Source organism: Pelobates fuscus, chromosome 10 (assembly GCF_036172605.1).
Source record: "Pelobates fuscus isolate aPelFus1 chromosome 10, aPelFus1.pri, whole genome shotgun sequence".
NCBI lineage: Eukaryota > Metazoa > Chordata > Amphibia > Anura > Pelobatidae > Pelobates > Pelobates fuscus.
The window spans coordinates 107,346,538-107,374,219 of NC_086326.1; the positions used below are offsets into that span (position 1 = coordinate 107,346,538).

Below are 27,682 nucleotides of genomic sequence, written 5' to 3' on the forward strand. Positions count from 1 at the left end.
TTTTAATCTGCGCCTGCGCGGCAGGTAAACCGCCTACAAATTGGGCCAAGCGTTGGGACACGGAAGAAACGGGGCAACAATTTAAAAAAAAAAAAAAAAAAAAAAATTTAACATTGGGACTGTCCCGGGGGAATTTAGGGCAGTTGGTATGTATTTAACGGGAAAATCCGTTTTGTTGTGTTTTTTTTTTTTCTCTCTCCCCCTTTATTAAGTTAACGCTGGGTTGGGGCATGTATTAATGAAGCCGTGCCTCATGGCCTAGTCATCCTCGGCCAGCCTCCCAGCTCTCCGGGTGTGACCCGGGTCTCCTACGGCTATAATCCGCTCACTGCGTGACTGGGCAGGATCCCTGGGTCATTCCCCGGACAGGGAGCCTGTGATCGTCCGATTAGTCGATATCACATTGCGATATCTCATTATAATGTGCTGCAGGTTTATAGCCAGTGACTGAATGTGTGTCATTAAACGAAAGGACATCGCTGAGTATCATCCAGATAAGCTATTCACACTCTGCTCATTGTTTGTTTTATTTTTTACATATATTTGTTTTTGTTTTTCTACCTGATGGACAGCTTTGGAAAAGTATTGCCAGACAGTGTGAATAGTTTAATATTCACAGAAGAGGGGTCTTCACTTACTCTTGGGATTCAGCATTCATTGCATTTTTTTTTAATTGCTCCTAAATAGGAATAGAGAACACTTTTTAGTATTTATATTCCTAACACTATATATTTCCTTTACACGGACTAATTTCTAAACACATTTATTGTAGTATGTCACCTCTGTTCCTGTGCATCCAACTTGTCGGGTTACAATTAAGTGTCTGTCTGTCTGTCTGTTAGACCACCCGTTGTACAGCGGTACAGAATTTGCTGGCGCTTTATAAATAATAACAATATAACCCCTTAAGGACGGAGACAATTGTACACGTTCTGACCAAAACTTATCATTTATATGTCGGCTACATGTCACAATATGTCGGCTCATCCGTAATTTACTGCTTACATATTAAGTGTGCCCACACTTGTATATCATTTTGTTAAGGTGAAATAGGGCTTCCATTTCATGTCAAATATTTATATATGGGACGCAATTTAATATGAATAAAATACAAAAGTGAGAAATTAGAAAATTGCCTTTAATAATGTTAGCTTTTACTGCAATAAAACACACATTTGTGTGATGTGGTATCCCATTGGTACAACGATCCAACCCCTCAACCACCATGTACAGGTTTCATGACGTTTTGGAAAGTTACAGGATCAAATTTCAGTTTTTAGACCTTGACATTTACCAGATTGTTTTGCTGGGCCAATGTTGCATTTGAGACTGTATGGCATCTCAGGAATAAAAATTACCCCCTTTACGGTATACTATTTGTAAAAGTAGACAATCCAGGGCATTTAAAATGAGCTATGCCAATTGTTTTCTTTAGTAGCCACTTAGTAACAAACCCTGGCCAAAGTTAGTGTTCATATTTGTGTTTTGCATTTTACACAAAAAAATTGTCACGCTTGTTTCAGGCTGGCTATGATGATGCTGCCGGAGGTGGAGTTACACCTCTGACAGCAAAGGTCTATAGCTCTGTGCAGCTTTTCAAACTGAAACACTTAACTTACAGACTTCAAGAACCATAATCATTTCAAATCAGTGAAGTGGTCATGGTGCTTCCAGTAACGCTTTAAGTCACAATATAATGGACCGACACATCAGAAAATTGCAAGCTGTGCATTCAATTTATAATCATGTGCCAAAACTTGATAAAATAATATCTTTTACAATATATAATGTATTGCAAGTGTTTCAGAGCTTTCAGAACTAGATGATCTGCATACTGAATATTCAATGCATTTACACTGTGATCGGTACTGGGTAACTGGCAAAGTCTAGCACTGATTACATTTGCATTGGTGCATGGACTGAGACCCTCTCAGGGCCTTTTCAGATCCTGGAGGTCTTCCACAAGCTAGCTGCCAGCCCAGAATCACCATGGCTGAGCACAGTTGCTCAGCCGAGGTCTTTTCTATAGATTTAAAGTGCTGTATGCATCGCTGACTTACAGCCGTTATGCATCTTTTCTGTCAGTATGGGACCACCAATGGCCCCTGCTGACAGAGGGAGCCCCAGGTATCGATTGAACTCTGATTTAACCCTGCTCAAACTGCATTGTAGCAATATGCATTCAAAACTCACTTTGAAAGCTGCAAACAGAGCATTGGTCAGTTTGGGGCCACCAGTTCTGACCCCAGATAATCTAGAGGAGCCTTTGTTAAAGTCTCTGGTAAAATGCCTTAAATGGTTTTTCCAACTGGCATTAGTCATCAGGGTCCACTCCCCTCCCAAACACTTAAAGAGAAAAAGAAAAGCGGTCTAATAAATGAAGTTTTAGTCACCTCCATCTAGCACCGGGTAAAGCTTTCGGCATGCTCCCTTTGACATCACGAGAGCCGCACCAAGGACCAATAAAAGGGTTCTCCTAGAGAAGCCTTTAATTGTACCATTTAACAGGCTCATAGCGCATGCACGCTCGCTGAGCCCGAGAGAGAATGAGGGAAAGTAGAAAGAGGAGGAGGAATGGGTGGGGAGCTTGGGGGATTATAACAACAGATGTATTTTATGCACAGAATTGACATTTAATAGAGTTCTGATCTGCCAATGTCATGTGTGTTGGGGGAACAACTAGCCCCCAGCACAAATTAGAAATATCTTTGGATATACCCTGTTATTACACTGAAGCACTGCAGATCCAGACTCCTACCAACATGACCACTTCAAATTACTGAAGTGGCCATGGTGGCTAGAGTAAACCTTTAAGGGAAGGACAACCATGATGGGATAATTTCCTTCTTAAGGGGTTAAACTGTTCAAAAATGGTCTAACACTGAATGGAGGGCCAATGCCAAGGGACTCAATGAAATGTAATGGTTGTGGTGCCTGTGATATGTCTGCTTGCATGGTAGCTCCAAGGGGTAGAAGGGGAACAGAGATATGCTTATCTTAAACTCTCCCTCCTATGCACCACAATCTTTCAGTTTTCTACTCACAATGTAGCTTTTGGTAGTTGACAGATGAACTGTAGATAAATTATTTATAAAATGTACAGTGTATTCAGACCCCTAAAGTCAATAACCTAGAATAACAAGGGGAAAAAACAAAAAATTAATTTGTTTTATTTATATTTTTAACCATTGCAAGTATGCTTAAAAAATAAATAAATATTGAAATATCACATTGAGATAAGTGTTCAGGCCCTTAACTAAGTACATAGCACTGTAGGCAGCAATTACAGCGTTGATTAATTTTGGTATGATGTGACAAGCTTTGCACACCTTGGCTAGTTTCTGCCTTTCATTTCTGCAGACACTCTCAAGCTATGTCAGGTTGGGTAAGGACTGTTGGTGGGTGTTATGTCTGGTTTCCAACAGACATGATAGTTTTCATTTCATCAGACCAAATAATCTTTAGGTGCTTTTTGGCAAATTTCATGTAGGTTGCCATGTGTCTTTAGGAGAGTAGTTAGGAGAGATTTTTTTTGTATGGCCAGTCTGCCATGAAATCCAGATCAGTGGAATGTTGCATTGATGGTTTCCCTTCCCCCGAGTTTCTCCCATCTCCATTGGGTTCTGAGTCTTATATCTGTCTTCCTTTGACTTCATGGCTTGGTTTTTGCTCCGTTACGCATTTACGGCTGTGAGACTTTAAATAGACAAGTGTGTGCCTTTTCAAATCATGCCCAATCAATTGATTTTGCCACAGGTGGACTCGTGTCAAAGAGTAGAAACTTCTGAAAGATGATCCAGAGAAATGGAATTCAGCTAAGGTAAATATCAAGTGTCATTGCGAAGGACTTAAATACTTCTGTCAATGTGATATTTCAGTTTGCAAATTTTATATAAAAGAAGGAAAAAAACATATTTAAAAAAATCTGGTGTTAGGGTACTGAGTATAGACTGATGCTATAGTATCCTGACCACACCCCGTCTTGCATGTAAGCGTTTTAAAAGGCAGGTTTTACTTACCTTTCACTTCTCGCCATGTTGGTATCTGCAATTACGCTTCCCGCTTCTTTGGCTGAGATCATTAGTGTAGATCAGGGATGATGAACCTTCCGCCCTCCAGATGTTTTGGACTACATCTCCCTTGATGCTTTGCCAGCATTATGGCTGTAAGAGCATTATGGGAGATGTAGTCCAAAACATCTGGAGGGCTGAAGGTTCCCCACCCCTGGTGTAGATAAAAAAAATCCGCCAATTAAGTATTTCCCCGTAAGCTAGTGTGTATGAGCAGCAAAATGCTCTGTCGCGCTAATCAAATAGTTCATGCGACCAACTGATTGAATAGCCTAGTTAAAGACCTCTAGGCACCAAAATAGCTTTAGCTTTATGAAGCAGTGTTGGTGTATTGATCATATCCATGCAGTCTCCTTGCTTATTTCTCTGCCATTTAGGAGTTAAATCACTTTATGCAGCCGTAGTCACCCTGCATGTGACTTGCACAGCTTTCATAAACACTTTCTGTAAACTGAGATCTAATGTTTATACTTCCTTAATGCACATTCTGTTTAATTTGCAATATCTTATCTCCTAATCTAATAGCCTCCTCGACCCTGCAGGTGCCGCGTGTGTGATTAAACTCCAATTTACAGCGGAGGAGATAAAAACTTCTAATGCAAGTTAACATCTGGTAGAAAATAAAATGTTCCATGCAGGCTGTGTGAATCACAGATAATAACAGGCAATAATTGAATATTGAGACTGCAGGGGCATAATCTACCCACCAAAACTGCTTCATTGAGCTAAAGTTGTTTTGGGTCTTATAATGTCCCTTTGATTGAGGCCGAAGCGCCTACAGTGACTATCTAGAAGACAGCCACTAGAGGCATCTTAACACTGCACTGTGTTCATAAAGGCAATGTTTTCAACTGCAGGGTTAAACAGACAGGGACATGGTACCCAGACCCACATCATTGAGAAGTAGTGTCTAGTGCCCTACTCTAAAATGAGTATTTCATAAACATAAAATCTTTGAGATACCCAGATTGACTGCGTTGGAATTTCACTGAATTTCCAACTCAATTAAAACATATGCTGAAACAAAGTAGGGACGACCTCGCAGTATTTTTCCTACGCTAGACAAAGGGGGGAGTTACCTTTTGTCAAGCTTGTTGTTTCCCCAGCCGTCACCAGTAACGACAATAGGGAAACAAAAGCTCTTACAGCTATGGAGTAAGCACTGAGATCTATGGAGGATCCCGCAAGATCCTTCATAGAACTCAGTGCTGTACTCCATAGCTGACCCTTCATAGACCACAAGGAGTACAGCGCTGACGTCTGCTCTTGGCAAATGAAGAGCCAGGAGCTCAAGAGTATGGCGGCGCCTGAGAGGGACAAGGTCAGGTAAAACCCTAACCCCCCATAGCCACCAGACCCTCAGCAGTGATGGTGGGTTTTTGCAAACTATGACTGTGACAGAGCAGCTTTAATTTGCGAAAAGTCAAAATTGCCTTTTCCGGATATAACAGTCACTGAACTTCTCCATCAATGTATGGTGTACATCAACTGAAGTTAAAAGGATTGTCTTGTAAATTATTATTATTTTTTAGATGACCTGATGTATTTTAATATATATTATAGATAATGCATTTAAAAGTATTTTAAAAGATGAAATAAAATAAAAAAGTTGCATGTCTGCAAAATCTCCCTCATTGAATTTAGTGTTGTGGGCAGTTGCTGGCAGATCCGTCCCACACAAGCATCGTCAGGAGAGTCTCATTCCTGTCTATGGAGGTTTATATGATACTGTAAACTACTATCCTGCATGATTTTACTGGATGAGTAGTTTAACCCCAACCTCAGTTTCAGTCTTCACATAAGGTGTTTGGAACAGCACAATACATTGATAGCAGGCATACTACACTGTATACACATTCCTGGTAACTGTTTAGTCTGGAGATTATATAGTTACAAAACACGTTCACTATTTTTGTGGATTTTCATGATACTTCCAGGTGCTTATGTTCTCAGTTTGATAATTTTAACCCTGTATATAGGGAAGATAAAGTTTCAGTGAAATTTCAACACAGTCAATGTGAGTGTTTCATAAAGATTTGATGTTTTCTGAAATACTACATTTGTAGTGGGGGTCGCTGCTTCAATGGTGAAGGATTAAGAATTTCTTTATAGCTTGCGCTATTGCGCTACATGCTTACTGACGATTACTACTAAAGATTCTACATTGAAATTTGCTTATGAATTTTTATTTTTTATTTTTTTATCTTAGGTTGTTTTGTGGAAAAAAACAGAACATCATATCCTGATCAGTCATTTTCAGGATTGCTACCAGGGGTTTTAGCTAATGATGAACAAGGAAAATAGTTTAATGAGCAAGGAGGTGTTGAATATTACTCTTGAGATAATCTTCCTTCTGACTGGAGAGGTAAGAATTATTTTAATGTTAGACCTTAATTCTTGTTGTATTCGTTACAAGCCACTTGAAATGAAAATGGCAGTGTATCCTGTCGGCTAATTTTTGTGCAGATCGCTCATTTAGTCCATCCACCAATTGCAGTTCCTGATTATCCTCAAACAATAAAATGATGACCTTAATATAGTCATAACTTCTATATCCCAGAACGTAATAAAATTGAGAGGAAATTTCAGGGTGATCTTCATGATCAAACATAATTCACGCATACATACACAATTCTACACACTTAGTGTGCCTTAAGAAAATATGCCATTTTGTATATAACTGAATTTCTGTCCTCAACCCAAGGCAACGATAACCCACACACATATGGATTAGTCATGTTTTTTTTTTTTTTTTTATCTTTTTTTATATTGCATAAATATGGTGGGTACACTGTTCTATCAGAGAGTTCTAAAGAACCGTTTCTTCTTCCCCTGCACAGTGGGATGCTGGGAGCTACTCAGCAAATCACAGATTTTGATTGGCTGCTGTTATCACGTGCTCTCTGCATTCTTTTTTTCCGTTTTGTTTTGTTTTTTTTATCAGTAACTGTCACTGAGGATTTGAAAATTGTGATGCAAAGATGACCACCTCCACATTGAAACACTGTCAGATCTTCGAGTGGTAATTACAGTTGAACTTATTATAGCTTGGTTAGATGAAAATAATATGTTGGGACCACTTTTTTTAAACCAGCTTATGGAAAGTGACATTGTCACAGTCTGCTCGATTAAGAGAAAATTGAAAATGCTTAAAGGGACGCGCTAGGCACTTTAACAACTTCATCTTACTGAAGTTGTTACAGTGCCTGCAGTCCTGCCAACTCCCCATCCCCCACAAAATATTAAGACTAATTAGTAGGCTTAGAAGTGTTGCTTCAAGCCATGTCTCCGAGCCCTCTGGGTACAAGAGCTGGGAATCCTACTTGCCACTAACATCAGTGATGTCACACGTGCATGTCCAGTGCCATCACAGCCAGCCACAGAGAATTATTGAATACAGTGATTCACTATGGAGGAACCGTAGGTGCAGCTGAGCGAGCACCACGCATGTGCCTTTGTTCTTCAATGCTCCTCTATGATGAGCTTTGGTTTGACCCACGATCCTGAAGGCACAACTTGAGGAGGTGGTCACAGCAGCACCGAGAGAGATTCTGCACTGGAGCATAGGTTAAAAAAAAGTGAATTTCTTCGTTCACGATGGAGGGGTGGGGGTTGGAAGAGTAAGGGACACCAGAACTGTAGCGTAGATATGTATTTCTAACACTACAGTGTTCATTTGAAGGGCCAAAAAGTATAACTTTTAACTTTATTTAAATGAAATAGCAAAGTAAAAAATTCATGGGCTGCCCTACTTTTTGAAGTCTATCTCTCTTTGATAATGAAGAAAGATTGTCCAATAGGAACAAAATACAGATGTAATATCATCTGCTTATTTGCAGTACTAGAATTTACATTTGGAAATATTTAAGATTCTGGTAAACTACATGCCCCCTTAGAGAGATCACCGGTTTTATATTTTAGGGTGGGTGAGTTTGACCTGGAATTTGTCACAGATAAGTGCCAAACCCATATTTGCCAGGATAGTCATCATTCCATTCCACTACCCAAAATAAAAAATATATAAAAATCACTGTTTATTAGATATACCTCCAATGAAAACATGCATGCATTTAGTTATGCATTTTACATTTCCCATATTTTCTGTAGCAGTCCAATTACATACTTCCAATGCAGCTCAGTGAGAAGTCTTTGCAAGGCAAATGCTATAGACAATTACCTGCCTCTTGAGCTTAGCTCTATTGAGCTAAACAGCCAGGATGTAACAGGGCCTGTTGTCTTATTGACAGCCAAGGGGGTGTAACAAGGTAATTTTATAAAAGTGCAAACTTCTATTGAAATCTGTACTTTTTGTAAAATGAAAAATGCATTTTAGCAAGCAGAAGTGCTTTAGTGGTCTGGTATCTCCATTCAAGGGATTTATTTTTTTCTTTTAAGTAACCTTCCTAGAATCCTACACAACAAAAAAACATGTTAAAAGGACACTACCACTTTTTATTTAATTTTAATTAGTTTTGCTCCTTATTGTGAGATTATGCCCTCTCTCCTCATTAAAAAGTATCCAGTGAAGTCATCAATTATATTGACTTTAATCCAATTATTTTCATAGACCACGTGGTGCAGTAGTTGCCTCACTTGGTCAATCTGATGCATCTTATAACAAAGTATTTAATCCATTGATTCTCTGTATGATGCCTTAGCCAAGGGGTCCTCAAACTGTGGCCCTCCAGATGTTGCTGAACTACAACTCCCATGATTCTCTGCATATCTATATAATTAAAAGAATCATGGGAGTTGTAGTTCAGCAACATCTGGAGGGCCACAGTCTGAGGACCCCTGCCTTAGCGGTGTTCAGCATCATTTTGGTGTGCATGATGATACAAAGAAATGTAGCGATTTTGGTGCTTTGAAAGTGTACCTTTTTAACATCAACATTATAGGGTTAATTCAATCTACATAGCAACTACAACTTAAAGGAACACTATAGGGTCAGGGACACAAACATGTATTCCTGACCCTATAGTGTTAAAAATACAGTCTCGCTCCCCTTGCCCTCTAAACATAGTCAAATCCTTTTATTGCAGTCTGCTGCTGTTGGCTCTGATCCTGATCTGCCTGCTTGGCTGACATCATCAGAGGTGTTGATCTGAGCCAATCACAATGCTTTCCCATAAGAAAGCATTGGGTTGGCTGAGACATTCAAGGAGGCCGATCAGAGGCAGAGCCAGTGCATCTCCATGAGGAAAGTTCAGTGTCTCCATGCAGAGGGTGGAAAAACTGAATGTCAGTGCCCCAGGAAGCACTGGCATTCAGCATTGTACAGCACTGCCCCAGGAAGCACCTCCAGTAGCCATCTCAGGAGTGGCCAGTGGAGGTTTCCCTAAACAGTAATGTAAACACTGCCTTTTCTCTGGAAAAACTGTGTTTACTGCAAAAATGCTTGACGGAAATGATTTATACTCACCAGAACAAAGCTGTAGTTGTTCTGGTGACTATAGTGTCACGATGGTTATGATGGCAGGAATACTTTGGCCCAGTTCCCAGGTAATTGGGCAAACCAATTAGCAACAGTTTGTATTTTTATCTGGGTCCCCACCAGGCTACGATACTCCCTTGTGATCCTGTGATTCAATTCCAGCTTCTGCTCTCCTGCAAAAACTTAAAGCCACTGCCATCACCCCATCACCATTCATTGACATTCTGTGCATGGAAGTTTCACAGAATTTACATTAGCCAGCCCAGAACGCTAGTTCCGGATTGGCTGACACACAAAAAAAAACACTGCCAAAGGTGAAATTACATCTCAGGGATTAAACTCTGTATGTGCAGTATTCATAGAAAATACGATGCAAATACAGACTTCAGGCTACTTCACAATATGTTCTCCTGGTGTCTGTGTAGGGAAAGATCCCTTCAACTCGGAACTGCACATTTTGGAGTGGCATACCATCCGTGTGAGAGGTGGAAGAGGGATTAGAAGATGAATAGTAAAGGGTCCATGGTAGCAGGAAATGGAATGACATGTGGAGATATGGAATGAGTAATTATGGATAAAGAAATTTTGAATGAGATGAGAAAAATGGTAAATGTAATAAAGAAGGGAAGACAGATGAAAGGGATATTTAATAGCAATAGGAGTGAAGACGGAGCAAATGTGTAGATGTCATTAGGCAAAAGCATTGGAAGGAGAGATTGAATGAGGTAGAAATGGAGGACGGGAGAATAAGGGGGTTGAATTAGGAGCGGAGTAAGGAACAGGCTGAGTATATGAAAATAGGTGGAGGAAGGATGGGTAGAAAGTGAGTTAATTGGGGAGTTGGAATAAGGTATGGTGGTTGAATATGGAGTGGATGTGGGGAAACAATAAAGATATATTGATATATCTACATTTGTTTTTGTTAAATGTACCACAGGGGTGAGGTGAGTTTAAAATGCTTTGCCATTGTGGAGGGGGTGGGAATAGGAGGGAGTTACATCAAAACAGTAAGAAGATGAAGACAAAAATGAAAATGATGTGTTGTGGTATATTTTATTTAATTGCCTACTGCCCCTGACCCACACTATTCATATCGAAATATTGTTTAAAAGATTAAAATAATTTAACAAAAAAACAGGTGGTGGTAGTGTCCATTTAAACTATATTTTGGCTTATCTTGTTGAATGTATAGTTTCACCTGCTGTAGGATAGCTTTTTGCTTTCCAAATAATAAAGTCAGTAGGGGGAACCAATAAATGTACAACATGTATTCAAAATCTTTTGTATTCTGTAAATGTATATGCACTCTCCAAACCTTTACTTCACCCACTTATCCTTAAAGGAACACGGATTTCTTCATAGTTTATGTCTTAACCACCAAACTTCTGAAATAAAAGGGAATCATGACATGTCACACATGTCATGTGTCCTTAAGGGGTTAATGTTCTTAAGACCTTTAAATGTTTATACACCCAAACATCTGCCTTCATATTTTCAATAAATATGGTGAAAGAAAGTAATGTGCTTTCTGCAGGAATGTTTCTTAGTGTTTCTCCTCATTTAGGATTATATTATTGTGAAGAAAACAAGTGAGTTTGTCACAGATTCCCGTGTGTCAGATGAGTCTAAGAAGACCCAGAGAATCTGTATGGAACCTCCCCCTAACTCACTGCTGCAATTAAGAAACAATGAGAAGCAAATCCTAACACTCACAGGAAGGATCATTTCACTGTTAACCAGAGAGGTGAGCGCATTTCCAGAAACGACACAATAGACCAAATCAAGCAGTGAGTATGCCTAATAACATAATATTGTTCTACTGTGCTTCTGTTTATTTTCACGGTTTAGGGTTTTGATAACATTGAAGAACATAACGAGCTATACAAGGAGGATATGGAGAATCCCCCGCTGCTCATCTCACTCGGTAAGTGGAGGGTTGAAATTACTGTTACTTGATTTCACTTGTTTTACTATTATACTTTATTTGTATAGAGAGGAGGTCTTTTTTGCTACTACACTGATCTTTGTATCTTGTTGAAGGTCAAGTGATTTTACCTGCTTTTCTACAAGATGCAATATCTACAGGCCTCTGAGTAAGAACTGCAACTTATAATAGAGCACAATCCAATACCTGCATCATGTTGTATTCGATTAGCTAATGAGCAATGATATTCTCTATTCTCTATTATCCAGATTATCATATCTACTCCCAGGATCCGTCCATTCAAATAATTTACAGGGCAAACATTACACTGGCACATGGGCAGGGTACATTTATGTGGAGGATTGAAGGCTCCATGTCAAAGAGTGAAATTACAGCTTCATAGGAGGAAGTGTATACTGCTATATGGGAAGCATTGCTACTCTTTCCAAAAAGGCAACCATTTAGAGCAAACACGAATGTGTATGAGGCTGTGTCTCCTACTATGAATCTGATAAAATCAATTTGGGAAAGCAAGATTACTGTAGTAGAATATTCCATTATGTTCTAATGGGGGGCCTTCATCATGCGGCCCGTGTGCTGGATATCTCTAGGTTAAGACTGTTAAGCTATGTCCTTGTCCAATATCTTCGTGAAATCTTTGGTACACGAGTTGTTGGTCTATGTGCCTCAGCCAGCAACCCTTGTAATTTGTTCTGATAACAAATCCTTCCAGGACAGGGTTATAGAAGATGCTAGCCAAACTTCATAGCCTGTCTCGGGGAAGTATTTTATTTGTTTGTTTGGTTTTCTTTTTCTTTGGTTTTCTTTTCAGCATATGTCAGAAATGTGATATCTTTGAATACTTTTTTGAAGTATAGACATTACATTTATGCTAAATATACAAATATTCAAAAAAAGAGATGGCTAAAAAAATACAAATGAGCAGATGCTGTGTTACGTAAATGTGCTTCCAGAAATTATGCATAGTTTTAAAAGAGAATGGAGTATGATGAAATTACATTATTTTTGGTTGGACATTGTTTTAGTATGGCTAATCATATGAATGAAAGCTGCTACTCTTCTTGTTTTAGTTTAGTACTGGTACAAGTCCAACAAATGGTAACAGCTTATTGGTCCAAGGAGAGATCTGACATCCATTCTGATGTCAAGTAGGATTTTTCCTAGTTTGTTGCAAAATTGGAAAGTGCTTCAAACTGTTTTTTTTTTTTGTTTTGTTTTTTGCTTTCTTTTAGATAAGCAAAAACAAATGTGAGGCTGAACTTGATGGATGCATTCTCTTTTCAGCCCATGTAAAAGTGTATTAGCTACCCTTTAACAATTTAACTTTTCCAACACAAGTCCAAATGTTGGGGTGTCATTATGTACAGGTCAATTGATGTGATATTCTACATTGAGAGTACTTTGTTATTGCATCCTTGCATTGATAACAGCTGTGCAACTCAAAACTCAAACAACAAAGCTTTTTGCCAATTCTTATCTGAAAGATTCAGATGAGGTTCTTTTAACCAATCTTTTCTGGCGTCCACAGTCCGTATCAGTACATTCAGACCTCCGTGTTTAAATACACAGTTGGGTTCAGATCCAGACAAACACCTTCCACTCCTTGACCTCGGCATCTGAAATCACTTACGTGTTTTGATTCTTTCATTCTGTCTGTTAAATCAGCCCATCTGCTTTCTTCACAATGACGTCGCTGCCGGATGGCACATAACGCTGTTTGTGTTCCAGCCGTATTGTTAGGAAGTTCTTGTCCACTCCATCTAAATTGAGTGTGTCCGTTTAACCCTGTGTTTAATGTTGTACCTAAATATTTCTATATTTTTCTTGTATTATTTGGTTTTGCAGATATAGGCTTTGAATGAGCTTTTAAATAGTTATTGTGGCTATTTTTGGGGAATCCTTTTCCTTATTCTTTTAATTATCACTGTATTAGTTTGGAGGACTTTTGCCCTTTTACTACTTTCACGGCTGCAAACACGTTAGTTTAATTTCAATTTTTGCACTACACAATATTGATTTATCATAATTACAAATTGGTATTATTCGCGCTAATATTAAACAATGCTCATTACTGGACATTTCTTGATTATAAAGGGTGACTGTGATAAGGTAACCAACAACACTTCAAACCAGTCCGAAAGGCAAACCTACCAGTCCAGGATTTAGGCATTACTCAGTTAGACAAGGTACTTGTTTTTGTTTGTTTACCTTTCTAAAAACACCCGAGGCACACCTGGGTGATCCCTAAATTCTGGACTAGTAGGCATGCCTTGAGTACTGGTTTGGGAACCACTACTTAAGATTGTGTTTGTTCAGGATGTAACCAAGACTTTTGAAGAATCAAAATGTAGTAATCAATTTATATAACTGGTCTTATTCACTACATTATAGTCTACTTAAACACATAGCGCACCTTAATTTTGTGTGTATTGAAATAGGGTAGTATAACTGAAGTCCAGTTATCAATCACAATTGGTGAAGTCATTCCCTGCCCCCTCATGGTGCACAATTTAAGCTCTGAATTTTCAGGTGCCAAATTCAAATTTTATAGAGCCAGGGAGGAAATACATATAAACTGCCCAGTTGCAACTACCTGTTTGCAGTATGCTTTCAATTCTGTTGCAATGTGTTTGCAGGACGCTTTCATGTTCTGTATTCCAGCACACTCAGAGACCATTCAGGGGAGACTTTTTTTATTTTATTTTTTTTTATTCTTTATTTTATTCGTGCATGAGATAACAATCCGGTTTGCTATACCACAAAAGCCGCAGGAAACCATTCAATAGCAGAACATAACATGGCATTGAAAATACTGTGCACATTTTTAGGTAAGATAAAAATTAACAGGAGTATCAGGCAATTCAGGTAGTGCATTAAGGATTGCAGTTTTGTCCTGGCTATTGCGGAAGGTGACTATTACGTCCCTTGTAGCTGTAGTTGACGCTTTTGGCGGTTTGGGGATCCTGAAGAGGTTGTCAGAGTTAATATATTTGGCTTATGTGGGTGGCAGTATATTTATGAGCATACGTTTGATGACTTGTGTCAATTCTGCCTCGGGTATCGTGTCAGTGACCCATCTAACATTCAGGTTGTTCCGCCTCCTGGCGTCCTCTTGGTCCGCAAAGCATTGTTCGTGTTTCCGAGGTTGCAGTTGTTAGTCGCTTGCAGCTTTGTGAAGTTCGCCGATGTCCCGGGTATTAGTTGCTCTCAAGCGTGCTCAAGCGGCCTGTCAGCCCCTTTAGGTCGCCCCGTAGGGCAGTGACATCTTGTAGTATGTTTTTTTTTGTAAGTCCGCAAGCAGTCGTTTTAGAACCACTGTGGCGAGTCCGGGATTGTCTCGCTTGACCGTGATGGCCGCCCCGGGATGGGAGCCAGCAGATACTCCTCTCCAGAAAGGTCATCGGAGAAGTCTGAGCAGCCTCCATGAAGCGTCGCCATGTTGGGCCCACTTGCACCGCGTGCCTGTCTCCACATGTCCCCTGATGTTTTGGACGTCCAGGGGGCCTGTCTTTTGTATCGGGTGTATGTTATTTGGGGGGATTTTCTTTGGTTTCTCCGTTTGATGCCTGGAGCTCTTGGTTAGTGCGACTGCTTCCTTCAACGGTCAGTGTAACGGACCGTTTCACTTACAAGAGGATAAAACCCAGTTTAGGCGATATCCCCCTTTTCCATAGACCAGCAGCTACAGCAATCACCAATCTCCCGAACTGCAAACTGTACGAATTCTGGAAACTCCCGAACTGGAAACACACGAACCCTGGAATCAGCCGAACAGGAAAAGCATACAATCCGCTTACACTCCTGGCAGTCAGCATACATTCAGGGGAACAACATATTAAAAAATGGCATGAATCAGACCACGGGTTCAAAAGTTAGTAAAAGTATCTTTTGTTCCCCCTGGCTGGCAGTATTTTAATCTGGCTCAAACAGTAAAAGTAAAACATCCCCACAATGCATCCTGGCTTCCTCCCTTCTGCCCTGGAGATAATTGGAGAAGTAATCCAATTATCTCCCAGGTCAAAGACAAAACTCCATTACACATGTGGGGACCTAAATACAGGATTATGTTTTAAAATATATAAAGTTACTTTTTATACATTAAACACAGACCTGTAACATATCCCCAGATAGCTCAGGTCTGCGTGCACATTATTAGGTGAATGGCACGCAGACCACACAAATACAGTTTAATTGCCATGGAGCCAAAGTCTTTCCCATAGTCTTTCATTATATGAATAGGCTCCATGGCATAGCTATCTGGGGGTATCACTGCTCACACAGGACAAGTACCGAATGGCCCCACTGTGTTTAAAGGGCCAGAATGAGTGACATGCACTCTGTTAGGGCCGAATACGTTTTGTAACAGGGCCCAATCTCCCAGGGCCATAGTCCAAAGGCAAGAGGCGGGCAAGCAGCCCCCTCCAAGGACACGTGGCGAGGTCGGTTTCGCCACACTTCTCCCCTTTACCCCCCAGACTAACAGGGTATCTGACCTCCTGCCGGTCAGTGTCCTGGTTAGTCCAGCAACCCACCCATGAAGCACAAACAGCAGTACCTCCCACCCACAATAAATGTTTACTCCACCTGGATAAAGTAGCAGCTTGTCCAGGTTCAGGTTCCTCACCACGGCTGTGCGGGGAGCTGGTAGACTGCTTGGTGGGTTGTTGAGTGCGCAGAGACCAGCGGTACTCTGCCCTGGTGCCAGCGCTACCACTGAAGTAGCCTGATTGGAGCCTGGTTGTGGGAGGGGGAGACCGACCGTCTCCCCTCTGGGTATACAGCTCTGGGGCTGGGGGACAGGACTGACCGTCCCTACCCCTTGGGCTGTAAGTGCAGAGACTACGGTCCCATCTGCACAGTTGCGGGGCTCAACATCTCCCCTTGGTGGGTTAGGCTGCCGCTGGAGAGAGGGTGTAACAAGCTCCTCTCCCTGACACTCTCTCTGCTGGTGGAGAGGGGGACCAGCTGTCTCCCCTTTCATTATTTTGTCCTGCTGCTGGGGTGTGAGACTGACGGTCTCTACTCCCTGCAGGACACACTGCCGCTGGGGAGGAAGGATTGCACCCTCGGCTCCCTGGGGTACATACTGCTGCCGGGGAGGAAGGATTGCACCATCAGCTCCCTGGGGTACACACTGCCGCTGGGGAGGAAGGACGGCACCTTCAGCTCCCTGGGATACACACTGCCGCTGGGGAGGAAGGACGACACCTTCAGCTCCCTGGGGTACACACTGCCGCTGGGGAGGAAGAACGACACCTTCAGCTCCCTGGGATACACACTGCCGCTGGGGAGGAAGGACGGCACCTTCAGCTCCCTGGGGTACACACTGCCGCTGGGGAGGAAGGATTGCACCTTCAGCTCCCTGGGGTACACACTGCCGCTGGGGAGGAAGGACGGCACCTTCAGCTCCCTGGGATACACACTGCCGCTGGGGAGGAAGGATTGCACCTTCAGCTCCCTGGGGTACACACTGCCGCTGGGGAGGAAGGACGACACCTTCAGCTCCCTGGGGTACACACTGCCGCTGGGGAGGAAGGACGACACCTTCAGCTCCCTGGGATACACACTGCCGCTGGGGAGGAAGGACGGCACCTTCAGCTCCCTGGGATACACACTGCCGCTGGGGAGGAAGGATTGCACCTTCAGCTCCCTGGGGTACACACTGCCGCTGGGGAGGAAGGATTGCACCTTCAGCTCCCTGGGGTACACACTGCTGCTGGGGAGGAAGGACGACACCTTCAGCTCCCTGGGATACACACTGCCGCTGGGGAGGAAGGATTGCACCTTCAGCTCCCTGGGACACACACTGCCGCTGGGGAGGAAGGACGGCACCTTCAGCTCCCTGTGATACAATCTGCCGCTGGGGAGGAAGGACGGAACCTTTAGCTCCCTGGGATTTACTCTGCCGCTGGGGAGGAAGGACGGCACCTTTAGCTCCCTGAGTTACACACTGCCGCCTCAGGGGAAGACGGCTAACCTCCTCGGATGCAGCCTCTACTCTGCTGCTGTAACACTCTTTCCGCTGAGCATACTCTCCGTCCATCCTTGATTTTCGCTTAGCCATGACCTGGTTCCAGATCCCCTGGAATATCTCCATGGATACATAACCCCCATACTGGGCCACTCGCTGCCTCACCTCGGCCAGCCCATAATCTTCAGCGTCAGAGCCTTCCATACTTGTCTGCTCCAAGTTGCTGGATACCTCTGCTGCCAGGGGCGCTGCACGAGTGCTAACGTTGCCCTCAATTTGTAACTCCAAGGAATTGGTGTTGTCTGTAGCTGTCCTTCTGGCTGTAGGAACGATCCCGCCGCTTGCCACCAATTGTAACGGACCGTTTCACTTACAAGAGGATAAAACCCAGTTTAGGCGATATCCCCCTTTTCCATAGACTAGCAGCTACAGCAATCACCAATCTCCCGAACTGCAAACTGTACGAATTCTGGAAACTCCCGAACTGGAAACACACGAACCCTGGAATCAGCCGAACAGGAAAAGCATACAATCCGCTTACACTCCTGGCAGTCAGCATACAATCCAATTCCCCCAAAAACGAGACGACACATCGGTTTGAGGGTCAAGCAGAATATGAGGTCCTGGCACACCCAGCCTGGTTTTTATTACGGTTGTGCACATACAGGACACACCCAGGGGGAGGCATAAAATAACCAATCAAGTAACAGTACAACCCACACATCCCCTCCCCTCAGATAAGCAGTTAACATAATTTATTACATACAGTAAAAATACAGTTTCCACACATACTCTGTAACTTTAAAACCATACATCACATTCACATAAAAATACATATCCACAATCAATCCATTCAGGGGAACAACATATTAAAAAATGGCATGAATCAGACCAGGGGTTCAAAAGTTAGTAAAAGTATCTTTTGTTCCCCCTGGCTGGCAGTATTTTAATCTGGCTCAAACAGTAAAAGTAAAACATCCCCACAATGCATCCTGGCTTCCTCCCTTCTGCCCTGGAGATAATTGGAGAAGTAATCCAATTATCTCCCAGGTCAAAGACAAAACTCCATTACACATGTGGGGACCTAAATACAGGATTATGTTTTAAAATATATAAAGTTACTTTTTATACATTAAACACAGACCTGTAACATTATTATGTTAATTACATTATTAGGTGAATGGCACGCAGACCACACAAATACAGTTTAATTGCCATGGAGCCAAAGTCTTTCCCATAGTCTTTCATTATATGAATAGGCTCCATGGCATAGCTATCTGGGGGTATCACTGCTCACACAGGGCAAGTACCAAATGGCCCCACTGTGTTTAAAGGGCCAGAATGAGTGACATGCACTCTGTTAGGGCCGAATACGTTTTGTAACAGGGCCCAATTTCCCAGGGCCATAGTCCAAAGGCAAGAGGCGGGCAAGCAGCCCCCTCCAAGGACACGTGGCGAGGTCGGTTTCGCCACAGTCAGGCTCCGCCCCCCAGGTGAGACTTTTTTGCTTTTGTATTGTCTCTTGCCTGTAAAATTCCTCTTAACTGGTATAAGCTATTTTTTTAATATTTCTATCTCTTGTAGTATGTCTAACCCTGAGACTTCATATAAACCTACTGCAAAAGAAAAATGTGTGGCAAAATCTTAACATCAGGCAGGAGGAACAAAACAAATGCTAACATAATGGAAATATCATTCTAAAAAATCCTTATATCAAAACACTTTAAAACTATATTTGCCATTAAAGAAGAGTCTGACAAAAATTGGAAGAACTGGCTGGTAGATGTACCTATTGCTCAGTTGGGGAAGAAAACCACTGCCTATTGGAGATCCCAGTGGTCTTCAGGATGCAATGGATAAAAAAGCAGAGTCATCATTGCGCAAACTATTATCTGCTACTGCAGCGTAAAACCTTGATTGCAGGAACATATGTAGCTAAGACCTAACATTTCTGGATAGATTTCCATGGAAAAAAATTATATTGTTGAATCCAAAGAAGACTCTCTTTTAAAATTCTACAAAACATTAGAATGGCATCAGATTTTCGTTCAGATTCTACATCAGAAACTATAAGCAAAAGCGATAGGCCTTTCCACTGTGACCAGATGTGCACTTTAGCTTAGAAACTGGTCAGGGGACTCGGCTTCAAAGAATTCCCTGTGACTTTCCCTTTAAACAGAGGAGACTCTTTGGGTCCAAACTTTATGATTTACTTAAACAGGTAGCAGAAGTGAAAAGGCCTTACCTGAAGATTGGAAAAAAGTTAAGTGGAACAAGACTTTATTCTATACTATACTTATCCAATTGGTGAGGGGGCCTGACCGGCTTGTTTGTGGCTGTATTAACCGTTGGTGCCAGGGAGAGCTTGAAGGTATCTACCGTATATACTCGAGTATAAGCCGACCCGAATATAAGCCGAGGCCCCTAATTTTACCAAAAAAAACTGGGAAAACTTATTGACTCGAGTATAAGACTAGGGTGAGAAATGCAGCAGCTACTGGTAAATTTCTAAATAAAATTAGATCCTAAAAAAATACATTAATTGAATATTTATTTACAGTCTGTGTATAATGAATGCAGTGTGTGTGTATGAATGCAGTGTGTGTGTGTATGAATGCAGTGTGAGTGTATGAATGCAGTGTGTGTGTGTGTGTATGAGTGGTGTGTGTGTGTGTGTTGCAGAGCCTTGGTGGGGGGTGGGAATTTTTTTTTTTTTTTTTTAATTTTTTTTTATTATTTTTATTTATTTAATTTAATTATTATTATTTTGTATGATTATTTATTATTTAATTATTTTTTTTTTTTTTTATTATTACTAATTATTATTTTTTTCGTCCCCCCTCCCTGCTTGATATATAGCAGGGAGGGGGGCTCTTTCCCTGGTGGTCCAGTGGCATTGGTAGTTCAGTGGGGGGATAGGGGGGCTGGCAGAGCTGTAACTTACCTGTCCTGCAGCTCCTGTCAGCTCTCTCCTCCTCCGCGCCGTCCGTGCAGCTCCCTCTGTCAGCTCCCAGTGTAAGTCTCGCGAGAGCCGCGGCTCTCGCGAGATTTACACTGGGAGCTGACCGAGGTGCTGAACGGACGGCGCGGAGGAGGAGAGAGCTGACAGGAGCTGCAGGAAAGGTAAGTTACAGCTCTGCCAGCCCCCTCTCCCCCGGTCTGTATTATGGCAATGCAAATTGCCATAATACAGACTATTGACTCGAGTATAAGCCGAGTTGGGGTTTTTTAGCACAAAAAATGTGCTGAAAAACTCGGCTTATACTCGAGTATATACGGTACTTCCGATAGGGATGTCAGCCTGAATCTTCAGCCTTCCTTTTTGGCTATGAGAGCCCTGTGGTATCCCCATTTGTAGGAGTTGGATGCTGCTCGCAGTTGGGATGTCACTTCTTTCAGCGTTGCATGCCACTGCAAGGTCGACCTGGAAGAAGGTTAGAGAGTGCTCCTCAAATATGTATGGTGCTTGATCTCTAGTGGCCTTCAGGAACACCTCTGTGTCACTGCGTGACCTAAAGCACAGGCTGACATCTCTTGGGGTTTGGCCGAGCAGGCAAGCGATATAGCCCTTCAAATAGGAGTCCCTTTGCCTGTTAAGGCGGTGGAGAACCGCCTCCGAATAAATTGCGGTAGCTCAGCCCCGTCGATCGTGTCTGGGATCCCCCGTACCTTCAAATTGCGTAGTCGAGCGCTGTCCTCTAGCTGCCGAATTCTGACATTAAGGTGCTCGCTGGTAGAGCTGAGGTTGTTTATTTGTGTTGCCGAAGACTCTTGGATTCTGAGGTCTTGAATATCCTCTTCCGTGGCCTTAATGCGGCCTGTCAGAGTGCCCAGGTCCTCCCGAAGCACTGCTAATTCAGAGGCAAAGAAGGCCTTTAGGTCTGAGACCATGATTGGGAGGTCTAACTTTGAGGCTGTCGCTGGACCTGTCCCCGGTATCTGCGGGGTGGGGATGGAGCTTCCGAGAGGTCAAGATCCTCATCTGAGGCCGTAATCGAGCCCTGGAACGAATCTAGGCAGAGGTCTGCCATCTTGGGCCTGCTCGGCTGAGTGAGGAGCAGGCCCATATCCCTGGTCTGCCGTTCACTGGGCCCCCGGGATTTTCTGGAGTGTTTCCCCCATGGCGTGCTGGAGTTTCTGGCAGTTCGATATGTCTCAACCTGATGCGAGGTAATAGCTCAAAGTAGGGGGAGCGTCCGCTAAGCTCGCAGGTAAGCCCCGCCCCCAATTCTCACTTTATCGAATCTATCAAACTTCTACCTGTAAAAAGTCAGGTCTCTTATATGACAGTGTAACTTTACAAGACAGTGCCAAATGCATACGTTGGAGGTGTTGTTTTATTCAGAAGAATTTTCTGACCATAATTGTTTTTTGTTTTTTTTTGTGTGTGCATACGGTATTTTTTATTTGATTGCATTTTTTACATAATTTTTTTTTTAACATAATCTGGTGACAAAATGTCAGCATGTTAATGCACAATATATACCATATGAAATAGCCTAGAGCAGTGATGGCGAACATTTTTTTAGCCCGAGTGCCCAAACCGCAATACAAACCAACTATTTTTCTTCAAAGTGCCAACACTGCAATTAAATACGACAATTATACACACAGACACTCGCATATACACTCACACACATACTTACAGATGCACATACATACACTGACACACCCACTCACTGACAGACACAGATTGACTGACTGACTGACTGACAGACACATACGTACACACACACACATTAACTGACAGACACACACTCATACACATTTCCCCCAACACTCACAAATTACTATTATTTTTTTTTTTCTTTTAATTTTAATTTAACTCCATCCAGCCTCCGTGGGAGAACTGGAGTGTATTCCTCACCTGGGGTCCAGTGGGGCTGCAGGGGCTGCTTGTGCTGCTAGACAAGCAGGCAGGAGGCGAACTGGCAGAGTTGGTGGCGAGGTAGCTCTGATCTTACTGCTCAGCTCCCTCGCGTGCCGCCTAGTGATGCCGGTCTGATGTCATATTAAGAGCTCAGGCTACAGCACTCCCTCGCCGCAAGCCCGCAATAGAAACTGCCACAAAGTTGGCCAACTCTTGGGCCCCCTGGGACACGAGGCTAACAAGGCAGTGCCGACCAAGGCAAATGCCTTGTTAGCCTCGCGGTGAATACACCGCTGGCCACCCTACCAGCGACCTATAGCCGCGTGCCCACAGAGAGGGCTCGGCGTGCCAGCTGTGGCACGCGTTCCATAGGTTCGCCATCACTGCCCTAGAGTGTCTACTTTTATTATGGTAGATCAGCAAAAGGCAACCTTCGGCACTCCAAATGTTGTGCACTACTTCCCCCATATTGCTCTTACACACATAATGCTGGCAAAGCATCATGGGAGGTGTAGTCCAAAACAGCTGCAGTGCCAAAGGTTGCCTATGCCTGTGGTAGACCTTTTGTGGGGAGATTTGAACAGTCGGCTATAATGACCCAAAATGAGACACCGGCCCATCAAATCAGTCTATCAACAGTCTTACCATAAAAACTGAAATGGGCAGGTCTTCTTATATGGCACTGTAGCTGCACAGGATAGTGACAGATGTATTGTTCGTCCACCCATTGTAAAGCGCTGCGGAATTTGACGGCGCTCTATAAATAATATAATATAATAGAATATATAATATATTGTTGGTGTCAGAAGATGTAGATGAACACAATATGGGGTTTTGTACAGGAGTAGTACTGTAGTACATATCAGGTTTACAAAATACACATTTAAGGAGAATTTTAAAATGTGTGTGTGTGTGTGTGTGTGTGTTAGTGTATGTTAAATATCAGAAGGATGCGGGGCCTGAGCGTCATTGCGGCCACTCTGCATTATTCTTTCTTAGATTTGCAATCTGTTTGGTCCCAGTAGTTTCAGCTTTTCACTTTAGCATGACTACAATATATGATTTATAAATAATACTCGTGTCTATTTAATATCTTACACAGCACTTCTTCTGTTTAAATTTTAGACATGACTGACTAGCATGATAAGATTATGTTACTTTTTAATTTTGTGTAGCACTCTTGATATGCCATGTACTGTGTTCATTGTCACATATTTTACCATGCTTATTTTTGCTATGTTGACATTGCCATTTTGTATGTCTACATGCACAAAAAAATTAGGAATTAAAAACAAAATCAAGAAGACACTATTTTACTACAATATTTAGCAGAGATTTGCAATTAAATGGCAACGTAAAATGTGACAAAATAAGGCAAATAGCCTGTGCTGTCGTCTTAGCATGAATATATATTTTTTACATGGCAATTTGTTTTGTTTAATAACCATCTCAGAAAATCAAACATACCAAATGCTAAAATCGATCCACATTGAAATTGTCACTCCTTATATTCTGTGACCCATAACTACCAAAAACAAACTGAAATCCAGATATCTGATGTACTCTGTAAATCAGGGCAAATAAATTAATTTATTTCTAATTATTTTCTTAAGCTGCAATAATTATGCATGCATAGTTATTGACAAAACTGTGGAATTATATTTTTGTATTTTCATTTATAATGTAACTTTGTAAATGTATATTAAATCCCCCTTTCTCATTTCAATACAGTATGTAATATTTGTTGATGCAATAAATGAGATAGATGGAAATTGTGGTTGCACATACCAAAAATCGCTTGTGTCCTTAACCCCTTAAGGACACATGACATGTGTGACATGTCATGATTCCCTTTTATTCCAGAAGTTTGGTCCTTAAGGGGTTAAAGGTACCGTATAGGGTGAGAAACACAAACATGTATGCCTGCCCCTATAGTGCTAAAATCACTATTTATCCCCTCTGCCCCATACACCCCTAAATATAGTAAAATCTTACAATTATTCCAGTCTGATGGTACTGGCTCTGTCCCTGATCTGTCTCCTTGGCTGACATAATCAGAGGTAATTATCTAAGCCAATCACATAGGAAAGAATTGGATTGGCTGAGATTGTAAAGGAGGTGGTCTAGTGGCAAAGCCAAACACCACGCTTGCCAATCAGCATCTCCATGCAGAGGGTAGGCTGTAATGTTAATACTGCCTTTTCTTTGAAAAAAAAACAGTGTTTACAATAAAAGTCTGCAGTTAATTACATTAAGCTGTAGTTCTAGTGACTATAGTGTCTCTTTAAGTACAAAAAACAAGCCAATTGAAGCTGTGTCCTTACGGGGTTAAGCAGGTTCTACTGTGTGTTGCCTTGTTTTAAGCAAAAAACAGGAACAATTGTATTCTATCCTGTTAATTACATGAGTACTTAATGTTATGTTGTCTGATGGTTCACATGGAGTCCCTTATAACATTTGTAGTTGCTCTGCAAATATTGTCTCAAATGAGAATAAGAAAAATGGGCTATAAAGGCAAGTGTTGGATGTTTACTTGATCGCAGAAACAAGCAGTACATGTATATTTTATTTTCAAAGTACAACTAGTCTAATAACATCTGTTTTTTTTAATAGATGGCTCTGTGAGTCGGGGTGTACCTGAAGGGTATCAAGCCTCCATTCCTTCCCCTGATTGTGTAAAAGAAGATAAAACTGAGAAGGTTATCCAAGGAACAAAATGCCGCAGGAAAAATATACCCAGAAAGCTGCAGAGCCAACCTATAACAGATATGGCAATGGGCCCAATCAAACAGGAAGATGAAAATATGACAGACACTGACATTTATCAACCTGCCGAACATGCCTATACAGACTATACAGCTACCCATATTAAAGAAGAACCAGTGTCGTGTGATGAAGGAAACCTCTCAGATACTGATATGTATATGCATAAAGAACATGCATACACAGAGTACACATCTACTAATCTCAATGAACAGTTAGCTGATTGTGATGAAGGAAATCTTACAGAAGATAACATTTATACATCCACTACACAAACTCAGACAGATTATACAGCTACACCTATTAAGGAGGAATCAAACTCGGGTGGAGAAGAAATTCGTGTAGATCCTAGCATGTATTCACTCATAGATTATGCCCAGGCAGGATTCTCATATCCTGAACCTTTTCCACCTAAACCAGATCCTCCCCGTCCAAAACGTATTAGGCCAAAACTGTTTGTATGTCCAGAATGTGCAAAATGTTTTCCAAGTAATGCAGAACTTATTAGACATCATAGGACTCACACAGGAGAAAAGCCATTCTCCTGCACAGACTGTGGGAGAGCCTTCTCCAAAAAGTCAAACCTTATTACACATTACAAACTTCACACAGGGGAGAAAGCCTTTGCATGTGCTCTGTGTGGAAAATGTTTCACACACAAGTCAGATCTAGTTAAACATGAGAGAATTCACACTGGAGAAAAACCATTCTCATGCCCTGACTGTGGGAAGTGTTTCACTGATAAATCAAATCTTGTTACACATCAAAGGTTGCATACAGGGGAGAAATTATTCTCCTGCTCTGTATGTGGGAAGAGTTTTACCAATAGTTCCAATCTTGTAACACACCAGAGGATTCACACAGGGGAGAGACCATATGTGTGCTCTGAATGTGGAAAACGTTTCACCCATAAATCAGATCTTGTTAAACATCAGAGAACCCACACTGGGGAGAGGCCATTTGCATGTAATGTGTGTGGGAAATGCTTTACTGATACATCAAATCTTGTTACACATCAAAAGATTCACACAGGTGAGAAACCATTCTTATGTTCAATCTGTGGGAAATGCTTTATCAATAATTCGAGTCTAGTTAAGCATCAGACAGTCCACACAGGAATTAAGCCTTATCTATGCGCTGAATGTGGGAAATGTTTTGCAAACAGTTCAAATCTTACTAAGCATCAGAAGTTAAACAAGGCACATAGACAGCTGGCAGCCTCACAACTGGCAGCCTCACAACTTGCGAGTCAACAGTTGGTGCCCTCCACACTGCCATCTACTCAAGTGGCCTCCTCCCCACTGCCATCTTCACAATCGGCATCCTCACCACTTCCATCTTCACAACCAGCATCCTCACCATTACCACCTTCTCCACAACCTTCTTCGCCGCTGCCATCTTCCTAACGAGTGGAGAAATGTTTTAGTAGTATTTTAGAAAAGAAACTTATTTCTTTTAATGTAAGGATGCTTTATTGAAAGTTACATTTGTCTGTAGCACATTCTAACAGGCCATAACATTTCAGATACTAATAATCAACACAAAATGTATATATAATTAACAATTCCAGATCCTTTTAATGTTTATTTTGCATGTTATAGTAGTAGCAACCTGGGTCCACACATGCATTACAATCTTTTTTTGAAATGTTTTATTTTTTTGTTGTTGTGTGAGCTGGTCAATATTGACAGGTATACTACTATCAAAAAGAAGGGAGAAACACCAGATTGATAAAAGGGTCTTCTGTGTTTTTGGGTTGCTGACAAGAGCAATTGAACTAGAGACCAGCATTCCCATCTATTAATATGTTAAAACAGCAATCTACAAAGTATTATCACTTTTGTAATTTTCTTCGCATTCTTAAAAAAAAAAAAAAGGAAATTTATGGCAGTGTCACATTGCCCATTGTTGCAAATATGAGAGCTAAGATTTGTGTGGGTTTGTTGTGGTTTATTTTAATTAGAGTAGTTTTGGTTCCTTGTGGCTTGTGATTTTATTTTATGGGTTTTTTTTTTTTTCCCTTTCAGTTGCATACCAAAACCATGCTGTTGAATCTGCTTTTTTCTTTTCTTTGTTTGAATCCTGTAAAATTAATTCTTGAAATTCATAGACATTGGCCATAGTTTGTGATAGCCAACAGTTGTCAGAAACACCTTATATTTTGTTGTTTTGTCATTTTTTTTTTTTTTTTTTTTTTTTGCAAAGTTGCAAACTGACGGCTGTGGAGAAAAAAGTTGGAAAGTCAGACAGATTAGGAAGTTGTTTTTTTATGTTTTATTGTTTGCAATATCAAAACCATCATGAACATAAGGAATTATGAAAACTATTTTATACTTTTAAACTGCAAATATAAATGCTTTGTTTGATTGTAATGTATTTATAGATAGAAGAGAAAGGTATCATGATGAACAAAAACACTGGTCCGGTTACCACATAAACACCATGCTCTCCAGTAGAGTACACAAATAATTGCAGCTTAATTAGTATGAACAACATTGGCATGAGGAATTGCACCTCTTGGGTAGCTAAAGCCTAACGCGTTTCAGACCCAAAGGTCCTTACTCATAGAAATGCTGCAATGCTTTGTGTACTCTGCTGGCACATAGTGTATTTGCCCAATGTTTTTTTT

The 27,682-nt window shown here is 41.5% G+C and overlaps 2 protein-coding genes across 3 annotated transcripts in view; both read left to right on the top strand.

Annotated features, from left to right (window-relative positions):
- CLP1 (cleavage factor polyribonucleotide kinase subunit 1) overlaps positions 1-27,682 on the top strand; it is a 386,408-nt gene that overhangs the window by 310,633 nt on the left and 48,093 nt on the right. The gene's annotated exons all lie outside the window — the stretch shown is intronic.
- LOC134575472 (oocyte zinc finger protein XlCOF22-like) lies at positions 41-27,059 on the top strand. Of its 2 annotated transcripts, XM_063434777.1 has the most exons (6): positions 41-146; positions 3,757-3,820; positions 6,280-6,435; positions 11,069-11,248; positions 11,353-11,428; positions 24,904-27,059. In XM_063434777.1, the coding sequence occupies exons 3-6, from the start codon at positions 6,355-6,357 to the stop codon at positions 26,457-26,459; spliced, it is 1,893 nt and encodes a 630-aa protein (XP_063290847.1). In that variant the 5' UTR covers positions 41-146; positions 3,757-3,820; positions 6,280-6,354; the 3' UTR covers positions 26,460-27,059. The 2 variants fall into 2 exon arrangements, with proteins under 2 accessions (XP_063290847.1, XP_063290848.1); XM_063434778.1 differs by lacking the exons at positions 41-146; positions 3,757-3,820 and adding an exon at positions 7,015-7,092 and having other exon boundaries at positions 6,345-6,435.